Here is an 18,071-nt window from a genome sequence, read left to right on the forward strand (position 1 = left end):
CGACAACCAAGAACCGGGAGTAGTGATCCACGATGGTTAGTGCATAGACGTAGCCACTTCTGCTTGGGGTCAGTTTTACATGATCCAAGGCTACCAGTTCCAACGGCTGCCGGGTGACGATGGACTGCAGGGGAGTCTTCTGGCTGGCACCGTCCTTCCTTCTTAGGTTGCACGGGCCACAGTCTCTGCACCACTTCTCAATAGTTCCCCTCATGCCTACCCAGTGGAATCGCTCGCGCAGCAGGAACTCCAGCTTCTTCCACCCGAAGTGTCCAGCTCCGTCGTGGTATGCCTCCATCACCATGGCTGCGTCTCTTCGTGGCACCACTACTTGCCAGAGTAGTTCATGCGTCCGGGAGTTAACCATTCTGCGGCACAACTTCCCCTTGTAAAGGAACAGTCGACTCCTCTCTGCCCATAGTTGTTTGGCTTCCTCCGGAGCGTCTGGTTCAAGGCAAGCCTCCGGGCGAGTCAGCATCTCCTTCACCAGTCGGACGGCAGGGTCGCTGTCTTGCGTTTCCGCCCAGTTGTAGTGAGGTACGGGGTTCAACGTAGCAGCCTGCTTACTCCTTACCCGGTGGGAATACTGGATAGTCCCATGACGGTGGAACGCAGGGAGTTCAACTTCTTCCAGTCCCTCCGGATCTTCTCCTTCGTCCGGCAGGTTGGGCATCCTGGACAGGGCGTCCGCGTTGGTATTGGAGCGTCCGGCCCGGTATTTGATTGTGAACTCGTAGTTGGACAGACGGGCCATCCACCTCTGCTCCAGGGCACCGAGTCTTGCCGTGTCCAGGTGTGTCAACGGGTTGTTATCCGTGTACACGGTGAACCGGGAAGAAGCGAGGTAATGCTTAAAGCGCTCGGTGACTGCCCATACTACGGCCAGGAACTCTAGCTTAAATGAGCTGTAATTCTCGGGGTTCCTTTCGGTGGGTCGCAGCTTTCGGCTGGCGTAGGCGATTACTCGTTCCTTCCCCTGCTGGATCTGGGACAGTACGGCTCCTAGCCCGATGTTACTGGCGTCGGTGTAGAGGATAAAGGGCTGGCTATAATCCGGGTACGCCAGGATTTCGTCCCCCGTGAGGGCCATCTTCAGCTGGCGGAAGGACTCTTCTTCCAGCTCCTCCCATTTGAAGGGCGGCTTCTGGTTCTTGGCCTTCCGGGACTGGCCTATCAGGAGGTCCTGCATAGGTGCTGCCTTTTTGGTGAAACCGGGAATAAACCTTCGGTAGTAGCCTACCAACCCGAGGAACTGCCGCACTTCTTTTACGCTGGAGGGGCTTGGCCATTCCTTAATTGCGGTGATCTTATCAGGGTCGGGAGCCACTCCGTCAGCGCTCACCACGTGTCCCAGGTACTGCACCTTTGGTTTCAAGAGGTGACACTTGGAGGGTTTCACCTTTAGGCCGTAACTCGCCAGAGCTTCGAACACTTCCGCCAGGTGTTTCAGGTGGTCCTCATACGTCTTGGAATATACGATGACATCGTCCAGGTACAACAGGACCGTCTCGAAGTTTCTGTGGCCCAGACAACACTCCATTAGTCGTTGGAAGGTTCCTGGTGCGTTGCAGAGTCCGAACGGCATGCAGGTGAACTCGCTAAGTCCCATCGGGGTGGTGAATGCGGTCTTCTCCCGGTCCGCCTCTGCTACAGGAACCTGCCAGTACCCGCTAGTGAGATCCAAGGTAGAGAAGAAGTTAGCAGATCTTAAAGCAGCCAATGACTCCTCTATCCTTGGTAAGGGGTACGCATCCTTGTGTGTGATACGGTTGATTTTCCGGTAATCTACACACATCCTCATGGTGTTGTCTTTTTTTCTGACTAAGACTAGTGGAGCTGCCCAGGGGCTACAGCTATCCCTGATCACCCCAGCCTCCTTCATGTCTCTAAGCATCCCCTTGGCGTGTTGGTAGTGTGCAGGGGGTACGGGTCGATACCTCTCTTTTATGGGAGGATGGTCTCCCGTGGGGATGTGGTGTTCTACCCCCTTGACTCGCCCGAAGTCTAACGGGTGTTTACTAAACACTCTCTCGTACTCTTGAACCACCCGATAGACTCCCTGTTTCTGATGTGAGGGAGTGGAGTCAGTACCCAAATGTAGTTGCTGACACCAGTCCTCCATTGTTTTCTTAGAGCCGTTACCTTCCTCCGGGTGAGATGGAGGCAAGGGTTCCACAGATTGTATAGCATTTTGGTTAATGGTATATAAATTGGCTAGCGTGGCATACCGGGGCAGGTACACTTCCCTCTTCCCGATATTGATTATGCGAACGGGCACCCTCCCATGGCGTACATTAACCACCCCCCGTGCTGTCAAGATGGTGGGCCTACTGTCTGAGTAAACTGGTTCTACCATTGCCTGGTAATCTCTACCTCTCAGACCAATAGCTGCCCGGCACCAAATCATCATTTCACTTTTTGGGGGCATGGCAATAGGAAAAGGGTCACACATTCTTACGCTACCAATCTCACCGCCGGAGAGTTCCACCTGTTGCCGTCGCATCAGTGCCCGGATCTCTTTCTGGAGCACCCGCTGCTCGCCGGAGCTGGCGTTCTTGGCATCCTGCTGTAAAAGGAAAATCACCTCTGCAAGACAATTTTCAATTACATTAGTTCCTAGCGTTATCTTTGGGTGACTCTCGGGTTTGTCAATGTCTACAATAATCAGTCCCTGTGCTGCTAGTTCGACTCTACCAATTTTAATGGTCGCCTCTTTAAATCCGATCTGTGGCACGGGCTGACCATTGCTGGCGATGATACTCAAGTCGTCGTCAGGGTAGCGGGTTATATCCGAGTCATTCCAGTACTGCTTGAAGAGCACGTACGGGATGGTGGTGACCTGTGACCCGGTGTCCAGTAGGGCACTCATAGGGATGCCATCCAGTACCACAGGCAAGACTGGACGTCCTCCGACATATTTGTCGCGCCAGTTCGATGGGCCTGGTGATCTTTTTCCTGGGGGTTGGCCCTCTACCCCCAGGTTGTGCCAGTTTAAAGGACAGTACCTTGCCATATGTCCGGGTTGATTGCAGCGGCGGCAGATGGGTCGTCCGTCCTCGTTGTACCGGTCACTGGGTCTTCCTCTGGCCGGTGGGGTCCTCCTTGGTCGACGCCACGGGATGTTCTCCGGTCCGGATGCCAGCTGGATCTTCCCTGGAGTGGAAGCCTGTAAAGACTGCACAGTTCGGGTTAACGCAGCAACGCTTTTAGCTAGCTCTTGGACCTGATGGTGCAGGTCTGGAGCCGCGTCATTGTTCAAAGCCTGCGCATCAGCCCCTACAGGCCCTGCCGACAAGGGCGCCGCCTCCTGGTGGTAAGTGATAGCTGGGCGCCTGTGGGTCACAACGCCATCCGGTGCCGGTTCTCGGAGCACCCGGATGGCTCTGTCCTTGAACTGTGCAAATCCCAGATGAGGGTCCTGTAGGGCCATTGCCCGCAACTGGGTTCGGTGGGCATTGCAATATAAACCCTCTATAAATTGTTCAGTCAACAGCCTGTCCTCGTCTCCCACGCCGTCAGGGTTGGTCTGCTTAACGGCTCTCAGGGCCTCTTGTAGGTTCAGGGCATAGTCCCTTATACTCTCATGGGCCCGCTGTTTGCACCCGTAGAATCTAAGCTTGATCTCGGCTGAGGTGTGGGTATCAAAGGTGTCCCTCAGCCGGGTTAGTATCCCTGCGACAGTCCTCCCCCCAGGTGGCCAGGACTTTACCTCCCTTCGGGCTGCTCCGGTTAATTGGGCCACCAGGATGCTCACTTTTTGCTCCTCTGTGAGGGGGTACACCTGGAAGAGGCTATCCAGCCTTTCTCTAAAGTCCTGCAGGGTATGTGACTCCCCTGAGTACTGGGGTAGCCAGGCTGCCCCCGGGATATAGGGCATGGTGAAAGGCATGACCGCGACAGCGGTGGCGCTGGCGGGGGTTGAAGCGGTGAAGCTCTCCTCCGTATCCGACATCCTTCTCCCCCCTAGTGGACCGTGGCCTACCTTGCGACGATCCTCTTCCGTAGGCCGCGGCTCCGCAGTGGATCGTCAGGGTTGAGGACCTTCCGTCGCGCTCCGGTGACGTCGGCGTCTGCTGGGCTCCTTCCAGGACCTTACGCAACTTCCGGACGTGAGGCGGGGCTTCAGTTCTCGCGGGCTTTTCGGAGTCCACGCCCCTCTTCTTCCCGCGCGGCGTCCTCAAGATGGCGTCCAACGGCGGGAAAACTCCACGGATGGCGGGAAGAAGGCTGAAGATGGCGCCGGATGGCGGGAATCTTCACAGATGGCGGGAAGAAGGCTGAAAATGGCGCCGGATGGCGGGAATCTTCACCGATGGCGGGAAAACTTCACGGATGGTAAGTTTTAAAAGTCTCTTTTTCAGGCACGCAGTACCCGGTGGTTGCGGGCACGAAATCCTGCCGACTACGCCAAAGTTGACGCGCCCCTGGGCCTGCTGTGTCGCGCAGCGTCTCACGCACGGGGCTTACCCGGAACCGGATCAGATGAGGGTTGTAGTCTCCGAGTGGCGGGGACCCGGTCCGTGCCCAGGGAGTCAAACTCAGTGTGTGGCAGTCTTGATAGATGTTATTTGAGTGTCGACTACGCCACCCGTTGATTTGCAGCTATGGAGCTGCCGCTGCAGGGCAGACCGCTGAGGCCGGTGTAGAATTGTGCAGCGTGATAGTATAACCCCCAACGGGAGGGGTATGGCCTCAGGGCAGCCGACATGGAAGATGGGGGTAGCAGGAACCACTCAGAGACGGTGCGGTGTAATTCAGGGTCTTTACTGGTAACAACGATAGACCCTCCCGGAGTACTTGCTAGCGAACGGGGCCTGGTCAGTAGTGTTGAGCCACCCCCGTAGTGTTCGAGTTCGGTTCGGTTCGTCGAACACCCGTGTGTTCGCCGAACTGTTCGTCGAACTGTTCGTCGAACACCTTCGAACACCGTTAAAACCAATGGCAGGCAAACAAAAACACATAGAAACACATAGAAAACACCTTCAAAGGTGTCCAAAAGCTGACAAACTGCTCAGAAGACACAACTAACACATGGAAAAGTGACAAGTACATATAGTCATGCGAAAAGAAAAGAGGTGGAGGAGTAAAAGGAGGGGGAGACACAGATATAGGCATGTCATGCCCTTCTAAAATCCAAAAAGTGAGAAGCCGAGACGGCCAGTCCGCTCCTGCCCGTGCCACCTCCGTGTCGCCGGGTTTGTGCCAGAGCCGCGGTGAACCCTGACGGCTAGCCCCCCTCTCCCAATACTGGTGCCTGTCCGCTGGTGGGTCGAGAGAGCCCCCCTGTGGTGGAGGCAGCTCTAAGCTTTTTAATTTAAATTGTCCCTCTAATTTGAATGAATACACTTTAAATCCATTTACAAAGATCTATTGGAGGGCAAGTCTCATGCCAGCAGCCGCGTAATTCCAGCTCCAGTAGCATCCACTAAAGCTGCTGCAGTTAAAAAGCTTTTATAAGGATCGAGCTCGGCTGTCCATCGCAAGGCATCCTAGTGCCAGTCCCAGCCCCTATGCCTTGGGGTGCCTCCTGATGCTCTTCACTAAGTATCCCGTGGTCCCGAAGCATTTCCTTTGAAAAAATTAAGTGTCCAAACTACAGGTGGTGTAGCTTGCTTAACAGCCGGGATAATCCGCTGACTAGCAGACACTGCTACTAGGCACAAAGTATTTCCTGGGCTAGATGCAGTTAAAAATTTGTAAGTAGATACTCTCGTTGGATGCTGAGAAAGCATTCCATAGAGTCTCCTGGCACGCCATATATGATTCTCTTAAAAAGCTTGGGGTAGGGGTCTAGGGGACCCTTTTATAGCCAAAATCACGGCCCTGTATCACAATACGTCACCTAGGCTGAAGATAAATGGAACTGTAGCACCGAGGGCTCGGTTGCTACAGACGTATTGCACCTCACCCAGAGGTGTGATATCTCACTCTCAGATAAGGATGGAGTGTGGATCAGGACCCGACACCTGCATGCATTACACCACATTGCCGTGGGGCAGGGCGACCAATATGCCCCTGAGATGGGCACGACAGTCCCTGTCCCTGGCTGGAGTGGGGGGAGGGAACACTGAGGAAGGGGAACCCTGCAGTGCAGGAGCAGGGAGGAAGCAGTTCCTGGGTGCATTGAGAAGGGAGTATAAAAGGTGGGCACCATCTTAGTTCAGTGCAGAGAAGTCTGAGCAGAAGTGGCAGGGAGCAGGGGCTCTGCATGAGCTCTGCTCCGGAGGCGGGCCTAGTAACAGAGGCCCAGGCCTGCAAGAGGGAGAAGGAAGGAAGAGGAGCGGAGAAGGCTCCAGGAACGAGGAATGAAGGGATCCCAGGGGTGCGGACGGGCGAGTCGCCACCGCACGCCCGAATCCACCTGCGTGGAGGGGTCAGGCCAAAGGGGGAGACCGGTCCCCGAACTAGTGGAGGCAGGAAACGACCCTCAGCTAGAAACCGGAGGCTCTGACATTTTATGTGGCGCAGCCCCTTGCTCCACCCGCTAGGAAGGCACCACATAGGGTCAGGGAAACTGGCGCCAAGTTTACCAAGAGGAGGCCCGAGGCAGCCGGACAGAAGTGTTGGTAAGAAAGGCCAGACAAAGGACACACAAAGGGGGTCCTGTGAAGCGCTCCAAAGTTATCTGGGAGTTGTCTGAGCCCCTCACCTGGTGAGCACAGTACGACGTGGGCAGCCGTTACCTGCAGACGTGGTCTGGATAATAAGAACTGTGAGTAAAGGCCCTTAACTGCATCACTGACTCCGTGTCGTTACTGCTGCTGCCCTGCACCATCACCCCCATCCTCCGCATACACTGCCCTGAGGCTATACTCCTCCCGTGGGGAGTTATGCTACGCTCTGCTGCACCCACAACACCAGCCTTAGCGGTCTGCCCTGTAGCGGCGGTTCACTCTGACCGCAATCCACGGGTGGCGTAGTCGGACATTTAAACATCAAAACCACATAAATAGTTCCGCCACTGGTTTGACCGCCCTGAGCCATGGAACCGGATCGCCGCCACGAAGACTACAACCACCAGCATCCACCAAAAAGGGTCCGGCTCCGGGTGTCCCAAGGCCCAGGGGGTGCGTCAGAACATTTTCATCACCTTTCACAATCACCAATGGGACAAGGCAGGGATGTCCTCTGTCCCCTCTCTTATACATCCTAGTGACGGAGCACCTGCTCTCATCAATTCGCCATAACCCCAATATTAGGTGGATTGAGGTGGGAGGCACCGAGTACAAGTGCTCTCTATTTGCTGATGATGTCCTAGTATATATCACTCAATCACATATATCCATCCCTGCTGTTATGGCTGAAATAGATTAACCCACCAGCATATAACATGCTGGCAGAAAGTCCATTGGTTTCAGTTCACACAGGCTAGCAACCTGTGCGACACATACCTCCCCTCATAAATCATACCAGTGACTCTGTCACATTATATACAAGTCATTACCCTTCAAAGGATGTTCCTTAACATTTTTCCCAGGAAAATCCATTTTGGTTTTGGTTTTTCATGTTTTATTCTGAGTCCGTAAAAGTGGCGTAATACTCTGACAACATTGTTGACAGCAGTGATCTGGGCATCCGAAATGCTGCCAGGGGTCTTTCCCATGCTGATCCCATGTCATTTGAGCACTGTTCCCATCGATTTGGGCAATTTTTAGGCCCTCTGCAGACCGCCGGGGGGAGCCGCCTGAAAAATGCTCGAGTTTCCCATAGACTTACATTGAGCTCATTACTCGGACCGAGCACTCTGGCATTCCAATTTGCTCGACCAGAACAACGAGTAACCGAGCATTTTAGTGCTCGCTCATCACTAGTTGCAATACAAATACTCCAACCCATGCCCAATTAATAACAAATCATTGAGACATCTACTTGGTGAATGATGGCCTAAGGCTGATTGGCACATGAGCTGAATGTGAAATAAAAATAAGATGTGAAGAGAACCTTAGTGGAGCACTGTATTGAGGTAGTTAATGGACACTGTTTTTCAACATCACAATGTTATATAATATTAATTTCTCATATAATCCCACTTATTGTAGTGTTGGTGGGTACATAATTTAAATATATAAATCACCATATGGTCAACTCTAATTTTTTTTTTAAAAAAGTGCTTCCAACTAATTTTTTGTAGTAAATAGTTTATGACACTTAGATCATTACTAATAACACTCCAAAGACTCAATGAGAAATGAATGTTACACTTTATTACATACATTTCTTTTCTTGAACATATGTATTATGAAATATCAGTTAGTGATAATAATCATTAGAATTACAAGCAATTTTATTTTGAATCCATCACATTTGGCTCTGCTTTGATCGTTCTTTCATATTTGGCTGGTTTTGGTGCAGAGCGACACAGTAAATAGTCAGATAACACTGTAGGGAGGTATGATACAGGGATGTAGTAGAGCTTGGCGTCCCAACCAGGAGAATATCTTGTCCAAGGGTGCACAGCGGTCAAAGCATGTTCCATACAATTTGCAACCACATAAAGCCTGGTATTTGATCCTTCCATTAAAGCCTTCAGACCATTTCTGACTGTAGATAAATGAGCAAAAATGTTATTCTATTAATATTAGGCTATACTTCTCTATTAGTTCACACTAACCACACATATCTTTCTGGATAAGCCTCGTGTAATTTTAAGCTTATTGTAAATCTGTAAGAGAAACGGCTTCATGTACTTTAAAGGGATTATCTACCATTAAAGTATTGATGGACTATCCCATTACCTGGCACCCCAAATGACCAGGTGATATCTGCTCTAGGAACTGCTAGATGTTTTTAGTGTATGAAGTGGGACACCACAGTTCTGTACACTGTTTATTGTCTGCTGCCGAGTGCTAAAATGTATGTAAGGTTTACCCTATAGATAATCAATAATTAGTCCTAGTTAAGCACTTTAAGTTTAAATGGTAGGGTTGATATTATAGATAAGAATAAATTTTTTATTTATATAGTGCTAACATATTCTGCAGCACTTTACAATTAAGCGGACACATACAGACAATAAATTCAATACAAGGTATTGACAGAACAGTTTAAACAGTTACATTAGGAGTGAGGGTCCTGCTTACAAGCTTACAATCTACAAGGGAATAGGGGGACTCAATCGGTGAAAAGTGCTTGTTATTTCAGGTCTAACAATTCTAATAAATAGGGATTTTCATATAAAGCTGCATGATCCGGTCATCAGCCAGTATGCTTAAGTGCAATTATCAAGTATCAAGTGCAGTTATCGTGTGCATGTAGGATGTGGAGACAGATGAATAGGCGGGAGCAGATTCTGAATAATATTTAGGAGGAGGGAAGAAGGGAAAGTTAGTTTACTGAGTTGAGGTGGTAATCTTGTTTAAAGAGATGGGGTTTTAAAGTGCGATTGAAGACGTGGGGGCTAGGTATCAGTTGGATCGTCTGGAGTAGTGCATTCCACAGAACTGGTGCAGAATGAGTGAAGTTTTAGAGGCGGAGGTGCGAGGTTTGGGTTATGAGGATGTTAGTGTGACATGCAGAAGTAGTGCTGTTGCTTCAAAAGCATCCAGCAACTATTAGAAATAACACAAGCACAGAAGACAGGAAGTGTTGTGCTTCAGAAGCATCCAGCAACTAGAGGGGTTAATACAGTCACAGGAGACAGGGAGTATTTAGCTGAGCCCCAGGGGGATTGTGGGGAACTTGTTATTGTAGTATGGTTGAAGCCCAAGAGAAAGGTGGTGCGATATCTGTATGTGACAGAAGGCAACTGAATAGGATGCAGATCAGGAGAGAAACTAAACACAGGTCAACTAAACTCCCTGAACTAACAGTGCAGAGTATCATCGGGCAGGAAGATAAGGACTGGGAGGAATTGTGTCACAGGGATCATCTCCCTCATCAAACTCTCCCCCCCTCCATCTCCATGCAGGATAAAGAATGCTGTGTACTATTGTGTCCTTGTGAAGGAAAAGCATGAGGTTGTGCATGCATAGAAGTGTGCTGCTAAGAGATCTAATCTATGCTGAACTGTGCTACTGAAGAGACTGACGTTACTGTACCTGCTTTAATAGACTGTACTGTGGTGAAGCCTGTGTCTTCAAAGAGTTAAATTGTACTAGTCATACTTGAATAAATTCCACTGTTAAACTGTTGATAAAAACTCTTGTCAGATGTGTCTGGTCAGCAATTGAATTTATCGTGTGCCGGAGTGCCGGAGAGAAGCTGCAGCCTATGGTCACCCTGAGTAATGGTTCCCCCAGGATTCCAGCAAATTCATGAAACCCGTGTCGCCCTATCTGAACCTAGCGGCGTGCACTTAATATTAGTCTTAGGTCATTTATAGAATGGAGGGCATGTGTTGGGTGATAGACAGAGATGAGAGAGGAGATATAAGGTGGTGCAGAACTTTGGAGAGCTTTGTGAGTGAGAGCGATGAGTTTATATTGGACCCTGTAGTGAATGGGTAACCAGTATTATGACTGGCACAAGATAGAAGCATTGGTGAAGTGGCTGGACAGAAATACGACCTTGGCTGCTGCATTCAGAACGGATTGGAAAGGAGAAAGTTTGGTAAGAGGGAGACCGATCAGAAGAGAGTTGTAGTAGTTCAGACGAGAGTGGATAAGAGCAACAGTAACAGTTTTGATACAGGAAAAATATACATCTTTTTACCGTGTTGGCCAGTGCATAGAAATATATTTATATTTGAGCGTCCTCAGTGGTTGATACCTTTTAATGGCTAACTGAAAAGATGGTAACAAATTGCAGGCTTTTGAGACTACTCAGGTCTCTTCATCAGGCATAGTATAACACATAATCCTTCTACATCATAACACATGTCATTCTACTGCAACTAAGAAATGTGCTCCTCAGACCTGTGGGGGCATCACAAATCTCGACCAGACTTCAATCACGGGACAATAAAACTTTCACACTCTGTATCTATGAACTATTCCAATATTTACGGCTACAACTTTTTATCCCTCTCACATAATGCTAGTTCTGCTTTACGTCACTTGTCTCATCTATTGCATTATTTTTGTGTCTTATTGTGTATAAATATTTGACTCTTCAGATTTTGTGTTATGCTATGCCTGATAAAGAGACCTGAGCAGTTTCGAAAGCTTTCAGTAAGAGTTTTAGCAGTTTCAAAGGTGAGTAAAGGTCGGATTCTGGAGATGTGTTAAAGAGCAGGCGACAAGAGTGGGTGAGTGAATGGATATAGGGAATAAAGGAAAGTTTAGTGTCGAATATGATCCCAAGGCAGCGGGCGTGCTGCTTGAGCATTATTGTTGATCCCTCCAAGGTAATTTCAATGTCAGGTAGAGTTAGGTTAGTAGAGGGGAGAAACACAAGAAGTTCAGTTTTGAAGAGATTCAGTTTAAGATAGAGGGAGGACATGGTGTTGGAGACAGAAGACAAACAATCCTTGGTATTTTGTAGTAGGGTAGGGGTGATGTCAGGGGAAGAAGTGTATAATTGTGTGTCATCAATATACACTGTGTTCCAAATTATTATGAAATAATATTTTCTCAGATTTTCCCAAATTACCTATATGAATTGCAGTCATTGTAATTTTCCAGTCAAATAACTATTAGAGTACAATTTGAAAGGTTTTTGTACAAACTGCCTATGATAACAGTATATTTTTTAAAAAATAAAAAACTCAAACTGCACTCAAAATGCATGTTCCAAATTATTATGCACAGCAGAGTTTTCAATCTTTTCATTTTAATAAAGAACAAAAAAATGGTCATTTTTGAAATTATAAGCATTAGTAGGTTATTAGAAACTGAAATCAAACAGTTTTCAACTCAAAACTTTATTCTAGGTGATGTTATATTTGCACATAGGACCCCTTGTTCGAAAGGAGCTTCTGAACTCTCTCGTCCATTGAATTTGTCAGGTTTTGGATGGTTTCTGCTTTAATTGTTTTGCATGAGGACAGAATACCCTCCCAGAGCTGTTGCTTAGATGTGAACTGCCTCCCTCCATCATAGACACTCCTTTTGATGATGCTCCAGAGGTTGTGAATGGGGTAGAGGTCAGGGGAGCATGGGTGTCACACTATAAGTTTGTCCCCTTTTATGCCCATAGCAGCCAGAGATGCAGGTGTGTTATGTGCAGCATGAGACGGGGCATTATCATGCATAAAAATGATCTTGCTGCGGAATGCACGGTTCTTCTTCTTGAACCATGGAAAGAAGTGCTGTTTGAGAAACTCAACATACATTATGGAGTTAATCTTTACCCCTTCAGGGATCCTAAAAGGGCCGACAATCTCTCTCCCCGTGATTCCAGCCCAAAACATTACTCCACTTCCTCCTTGTTAGCGCCGTAGCCGTGTTTGCATGGGGTGTCCATCAACCAGCCATCCTCCACTCCATCCATCTGGACCATCGAGATCATTTCATGCATGATAATGCCCCGTCTCATGCTCATTTTTTTTAATGGTCACTCTTATACTATAAAATTATTGCATATATACATATTAAAACAATATGCCAAAATTACTTGTCAGGTGCAATGCACAGTTTTGGAATCCACTTCTACCTAGTACATAAAAGTTCCCCAGGCATTATTTGCTAATTCTTGCTAACTGTATTATCCACTGAAGTCAATGGAGAGGTGGCTGCAATTGCGTAAGACCCACCATGTAGTGGTCTATAGGTGTTTTGGTGGTTGCTTGCACTTATAAAAGTGTAGATAAAGGGAATGAAAATGGGTATGTGAACCTCTAACAAATATAATAAACTATTGCTGTGTAAATCTTATTTGCAATCTGTTGAACTGTCCAGGATTTTGCTAATGCTGGGTCATATCTGTTATATGCAATGGTTTAATCTGTGTAATGTGTTAATTTGTATTATTTATTATGTCTACTTTACATTCCTGTGTGTACAGAATTAGTTCTCTTCTGGTGTTTTCTTAGATCTCAAAAAGGTTTGCAGACAAGCTGCAAGCTGAAGAAGGAAGACATCTGCAATATACAACATAGATAGTAAATGGGGATGAGTAACACTTGCTAAATAGTGTTTGACCACCAAAACTAGTTAAGACCAAATCTAAATGTGAAGATGTCATCTGTGGGTGAAGAAGGAACTCATGATAAGGTGCAATTTAGCTGCCATAAGAGTGAAGATTAGTGAAAAGCACATTGGAGCATAGTGGCTTTTTCCTGAGTGTGAGGATTGCCAAACATGAAAGCTATGACTCTGTTTAATCTGTATTGTAGTGACAGCAATGTAGTGTTGAATCTTCATATGATATCAATGAAATCCATCGATTTATAACCAGTCCTAGCAAGCTGTCTATTGGTTTGAAGGGAAAAAAAGTCCTGCAACTTCTACAGAGCCTCTGAGGTAAATATGACCAGAGCCCCTTGTGTTTTATCACTTTCTGGAGTAATAAACTTGTGGGCAGACCTGGTGTCTTTTATACCCAACTTCTCGTCGCAAGTTCACCCTAGCTGCAACAAAGGATTTCTGACACACCAATTGAGATCTGTACACATCAACTTACATTGCTCATAGTATTTCTTGCCGTAGCTGTCTTTAATTTCTTCCGTGAGATTTTCCCAAAGGCGCTTTAAGTTATTTAAATGAGCATCAACTGAGCTCATCATAGGTGTTAGAAAAGCGCCTGGTTCTATAATGGAGACTTTTACTCCAAACTCGCATAGTTCCCTTCTGTAAATGAAAAAAAAAACACATAAAAAGATCTTTCAACTGGGGCGACAAGGAAAGTGGCATAAGAATCAATTCAAATTTTAGTGAAGTGACGGCGAATTTGATTTGTGGGAATTCCTCATAAACGACAGTCACAATTTTATACAGTAGTCATGTAAGGACTGCGTTGGCTTTCCCAAAATACCTTTCAGCTGTATGGGATTTATCTCTCTTTTTCTCTCCCTGGTCTCGAGTTCCCTGCCAAGCATTACATATTACAGTCCAGATCACCCAGTGAGGGCCAATACTACGGAATAACTGCTGTGAATGGACAAAGGGGTCACATGTCAATTTAAAGCTACATAACTACCACTAATTATCCACAACCAGGAGTTTTCCCGTCTCTCTCACATGTCACTTCCAAATTATCCAGGCCAATTAAACACATTAAAACATACGATATTAGGAGATGGCAGACTGTTCGACACATTTCATTGGACTACCTGTAAAATCGGATTTTGGGAAAAATTTGCTGAACGTGGCAAATTTAAATTTCAAATTTTTAGGTCATTTCTAGTCCTTAGTTATTTAGAGTAAATTATAGCCTAGACCAGATAATGATAATCAATAATAACAATAACAATAATAATAATAATAATAATAATACATTACCTATGCAGAGGGGAAGATTGCAGCATTTGTTTAAAGATATACTTGTTTGGAATCCATTGCTTTTTAATGTTAAAGTTGTCCACCTTTTGAGGACAATTATTTTTTCTTACATTCATGTAATTGGGGCTAAAAATATTTTTTGCAATTGGGTTTCATTAAATAGTTTGCACTGTTTTCCTCCTACAACCACTGTATTACTATCTATTGCTGGCTACAGAATGAGTTACCGGGACTGTCAACATTATCTTTATTCTAATAGATGTATTGAGGACATGATTTTGTGGCACTATTATATTGGTATTACAGGTTTTTCTCCTGCTCTTGTTACTACAGTTTTCCTTACAGACGGCACAGCTCTCCAGTTCATAAAATGGCAACTGGTGGAGGAACAAGTTCTGCTGCTGCATGTTGTTTTATACTTGCAAAGAAATTGTTAAAAATGTCCTTGGGTCAAAGCAAAGGCTTCAACCATTTATCACCTGCATACATTAATCTTCATAATGTAATGTAAATATGTCCAAGGCTGTTTTGATCAGTGTGAGAAACTGTAAGGGCTTATTCACATTTAGCGTTTTTTCAACTTGAAAAAAGTTGCATTTACAGTAGCAGCAAATTAACCCCTTAGTGACCAAGCCAATTTTGACCTTAATGGCGAGCCAAGTTTTACAATTCTGACCAGTGTCACATTTTTAGGTAATAACTCTGGAACATTTCAACGGATCTCACTGATTCTGAGAATGTTTTTTCATGACATATTGTACTTCATGACAATGGTAAAATATCTTTGATATGACTTACATTAAAAAAAAAATAATTTGGCAACATTGTTAAAAATGTAGCAATTTTCAAACTTTGAATTCTTATGCCCTTAAATCAGAGAGTTATCGTATATACTCGAGTATAAGCCGACCCGAGTATAAGCCAAGGTACCTAATTTTACCACAAAAAAATGGGAAAACGCATTGACTCGAGTATAAGCCTAGGATGGGAAATGCAGCAGTTACTGGTAAATTTCCCCATCCTGGTACGCATTGCTCCCTCATCCCCAATCCTGATATGCATGGCCCCCTCATCTCACAATCCTGGTATGCATGGCCCCCTCATCCTCAATCCTGGTATGCATGGCCTCCTCATCCCCCAATCCTGGTATCCATGGCCCCCTCATCCCACAATCCTGGTATGAGTGGCCTCCTCATTCCCCAATCCTGGTATGTATGGCTCCCTCATCCTCCCAATCCTGGTATATATAGGACCCCCTCATCCCCCAATCCTGGTATGCATGGCCTCCTCATCCCCTAATGCTGGTATGTATGGCCTCCTCATCCCCCCAATCCTGATATGCATGGCCTCCTCATCCTCTAATCCTGGTATGTGTGGACTCCTCATTCCCTAATCCTGGTATGTGTGGCCTCCTCATCCCCTAATCCTGGTATGCATGGCCTCCTCATCCTCCAATTCTGGTATGCATGGCCTCCTCATCCCCCAATCCTGGTATGCATGGCCTAAGAGGCGCAACTATTTACAAGGGAAAGTTTTTCAGGAGATCATCGTCCTCTTCCTTAATGTCTTTGTACACTCTTACGGGTAACTGGGTACACACATAAAACTGGGCAAACTTGCAGTGTTCCTGCATACCCTGACGGGCAACTTATACACAATTTTAAAGTTTTGTTCCTCTTACTATACTTCAGTAAGGGTGCTCCCTCCGGGGAAGCTCTGGTCCACTGCAGGCTGACCCAGCCGGGTCTTCAGCACTGTAGGATGTTGTCTCCACCCGGTGGACGTTCGGGGCGTACCAGCCCCTGGCACTTCGGTGCCTGATGTAGGACGCGGTGTCCCCTGGATACAGGTCCCGATCTGGGTGTCCTTCTTGCAAGCGGGACTCCACATCTCTCCTGTTCACAAAGATATCCGTGTCGGACAGTGGGTCCCGGATGAACCCCCATCCTGCGTCCTGATTAAATTTGACTACGGTCCTGGTGACTCTGGGACCACGAGCTGCTTGCTTGTCTTTGCGGGCCCGGGCCTTCTCCTCCATATTCCTGGCCTCTAACTTCTCCCACCGCACGCGCCGTGAGCTGCACTCCCTTTCGACCTGGACCAGCTGTTGGTGGCAGAACTCTTTGCGGCGGGTTGCGGCTGCCTTGGTCTCCTGGGAGAACTCCATCAGGTCCTCCCCAGAGTGATCCCACTCAAACTGGGCCTCATCTTTCGGTACCTGGGAGATGGCGGCGGGCTGCGGAGCGGGTAGGAGCGAGGGCCGCTGGTCCTCCACCTCTGCGGACCAGTCCCACCGGCGACGTCTGTACACCCACTCGACTGGCGGGGGAGTTGGTTCCTGCAGGTGACCCAGAAGCTGGTTGGCTGTGCCTGGGCCTGCGGGGCGTGCAGGGCAGGCGCGCCCGGGACTTGTGGGCCTTGCGGCGGGGTCAGAAGCGGGCTGCCGCTGGTGGCAACAGGGGTCGGAGGGCTTGGCTGTGGGCCTAGGAGCGGGCCGCCGCTGGTGGCGCTCGGGGTCGGAGGGATTGGCGGTGGGCCCTGCTGCGGGGTCAGGAGCGGACTGGTATTGATAGCGCCCAGGGTCAGCGGCTCCACCAGGGGGCCCAGGAGCAGGTCGACGCTGGCAGCGCCCGGGACAGGGAGACTCCTCCTACCTGCTCCCGCGGCTGCTCCTGCGTCACGTGTCGCCTCCTGGCGCTGGTCGGGATCCGCCAAGGCTGGGACACCGCCGGTGCTTGTTAGCGTCGTCGGCTGCCGGTTCACCATCCGCCGTTCCATCTCCCGTTTCCACTCGGTGATGGCGTTGGGCTGGGCCCTCTCCATTCTCCTGTCCAGGTCTTCCATCCCAGAGCGGAGGAACTCCGAGTCCTCCTGGGGCAGCTTAGCCACTAGCTCCTCCAGGGTGTAGGGTGCTGCAGCCTGCAGCAGGCCGCTTGCTGGGGCCCTGGTGATGCCATCCTCCATCTTCCCCACCGGGTGCGGTCTGTCTAGACTGATCCAGACCACGCCCTGTCTCCCAGTTTTCTTCTCCCCTCTCCCCTTTTGGGGGCGGTCCCAGGGCAGTTTGTTGCAGTCCCATGGCAATCTGCGGTCGGTCACTTTCAGGGTCAGCCCCCCCACCTTGATGGACACACTTGCATACATGACCACTGCTGTTTGGGGCAAGCTCCGCTTCTGGCACCATTCTGGGACCTGGCCCACGATGGGAGGTGGTTTCTTGTCATCTTTTAGCACGCACATAATGGCGCCCGTTCTTCTGGGGTGGGCGCCACATTCAGTACAGTGAAACAGTCTCTAGGTGCGCGATACCCGGTGATAACGGGTTCGTTGCATATCCTGCCAACTACGCCAAAGTTGACACGCCCCCTGGGCCGTGAGGTACCCGGAGCCGGGCCGGTAGACGCTGGGGGTTGTAGTCACGGTGGTGGTGACCCGGTCCGTGACCCAGGGCGGTCAATCCAAGGTGTATTTATATATATGGGTGTAAATGTCCGACTACGCCACCTGTGGAGTGGGGCTAGTGAGGCTGCCGCTGCGGAGCAGTCCTCTGAAGCTGATGGTTTGGCAGCAAGGGTGATATAACTCCCCACAGGAAGAGTGTAGCTTCAGGGCAGTGTGCGTGGATGATGGTGGTTGTGCAGGGCGTTCCAGTGTAGTGAGTGCTGGCACAGCAAGGAACACAGAGACAAGATAGTGCAGTCGCAGGGTCTTTACTCACAGTTGTTGCAGTCCAGGTTACAGGTACCAGAGCAA

At 48.4% G+C, this 18,071-nt stretch overlaps 1 protein-coding gene across 2 annotated transcripts in view; it reads right to left on the reverse strand.

The window, feature by feature from the left end:
• Window positions 1–8,182: 8,182 nt before the first annotated feature.
• Window positions 8,183–18,071, reverse strand: part of LOC141201245 (retinol dehydrogenase 7-like) — a 132,312-nt gene continuing 122,423 nt past the window's right edge. For both annotated transcript variants that reach the window (XM_073663360.1, XM_073663361.1), the window contains 2 exons: window positions 13,501–13,667; window positions 8,183–8,541 (listed from right to left, as the gene is read on the reverse strand). In XM_073663360.1, the coding sequence (XP_073519461.1) occupies window positions 8,285–8,541; window positions 13,501–13,667 (424 nt within the window). In that variant the 3' untranslated portion in view covers window positions 8,183–8,284. The remainder of the gene's footprint in view (window positions 8,542–13,500; window positions 13,668–18,071) is intronic.

The sequence above is a fragment of the Phyllobates terribilis genome, unplaced genomic scaffold (genome assembly GCF_046119375.1).
Source record: "Phyllobates terribilis strain yellow unplaced genomic scaffold, ASM4611937v1 Scaffold_2__4_contigs__length_985480577, whole genome shotgun sequence".
Taxonomy (NCBI): domain Eukaryota; kingdom Metazoa; phylum Chordata; class Amphibia; order Anura; family Dendrobatidae; genus Phyllobates; species Phyllobates terribilis.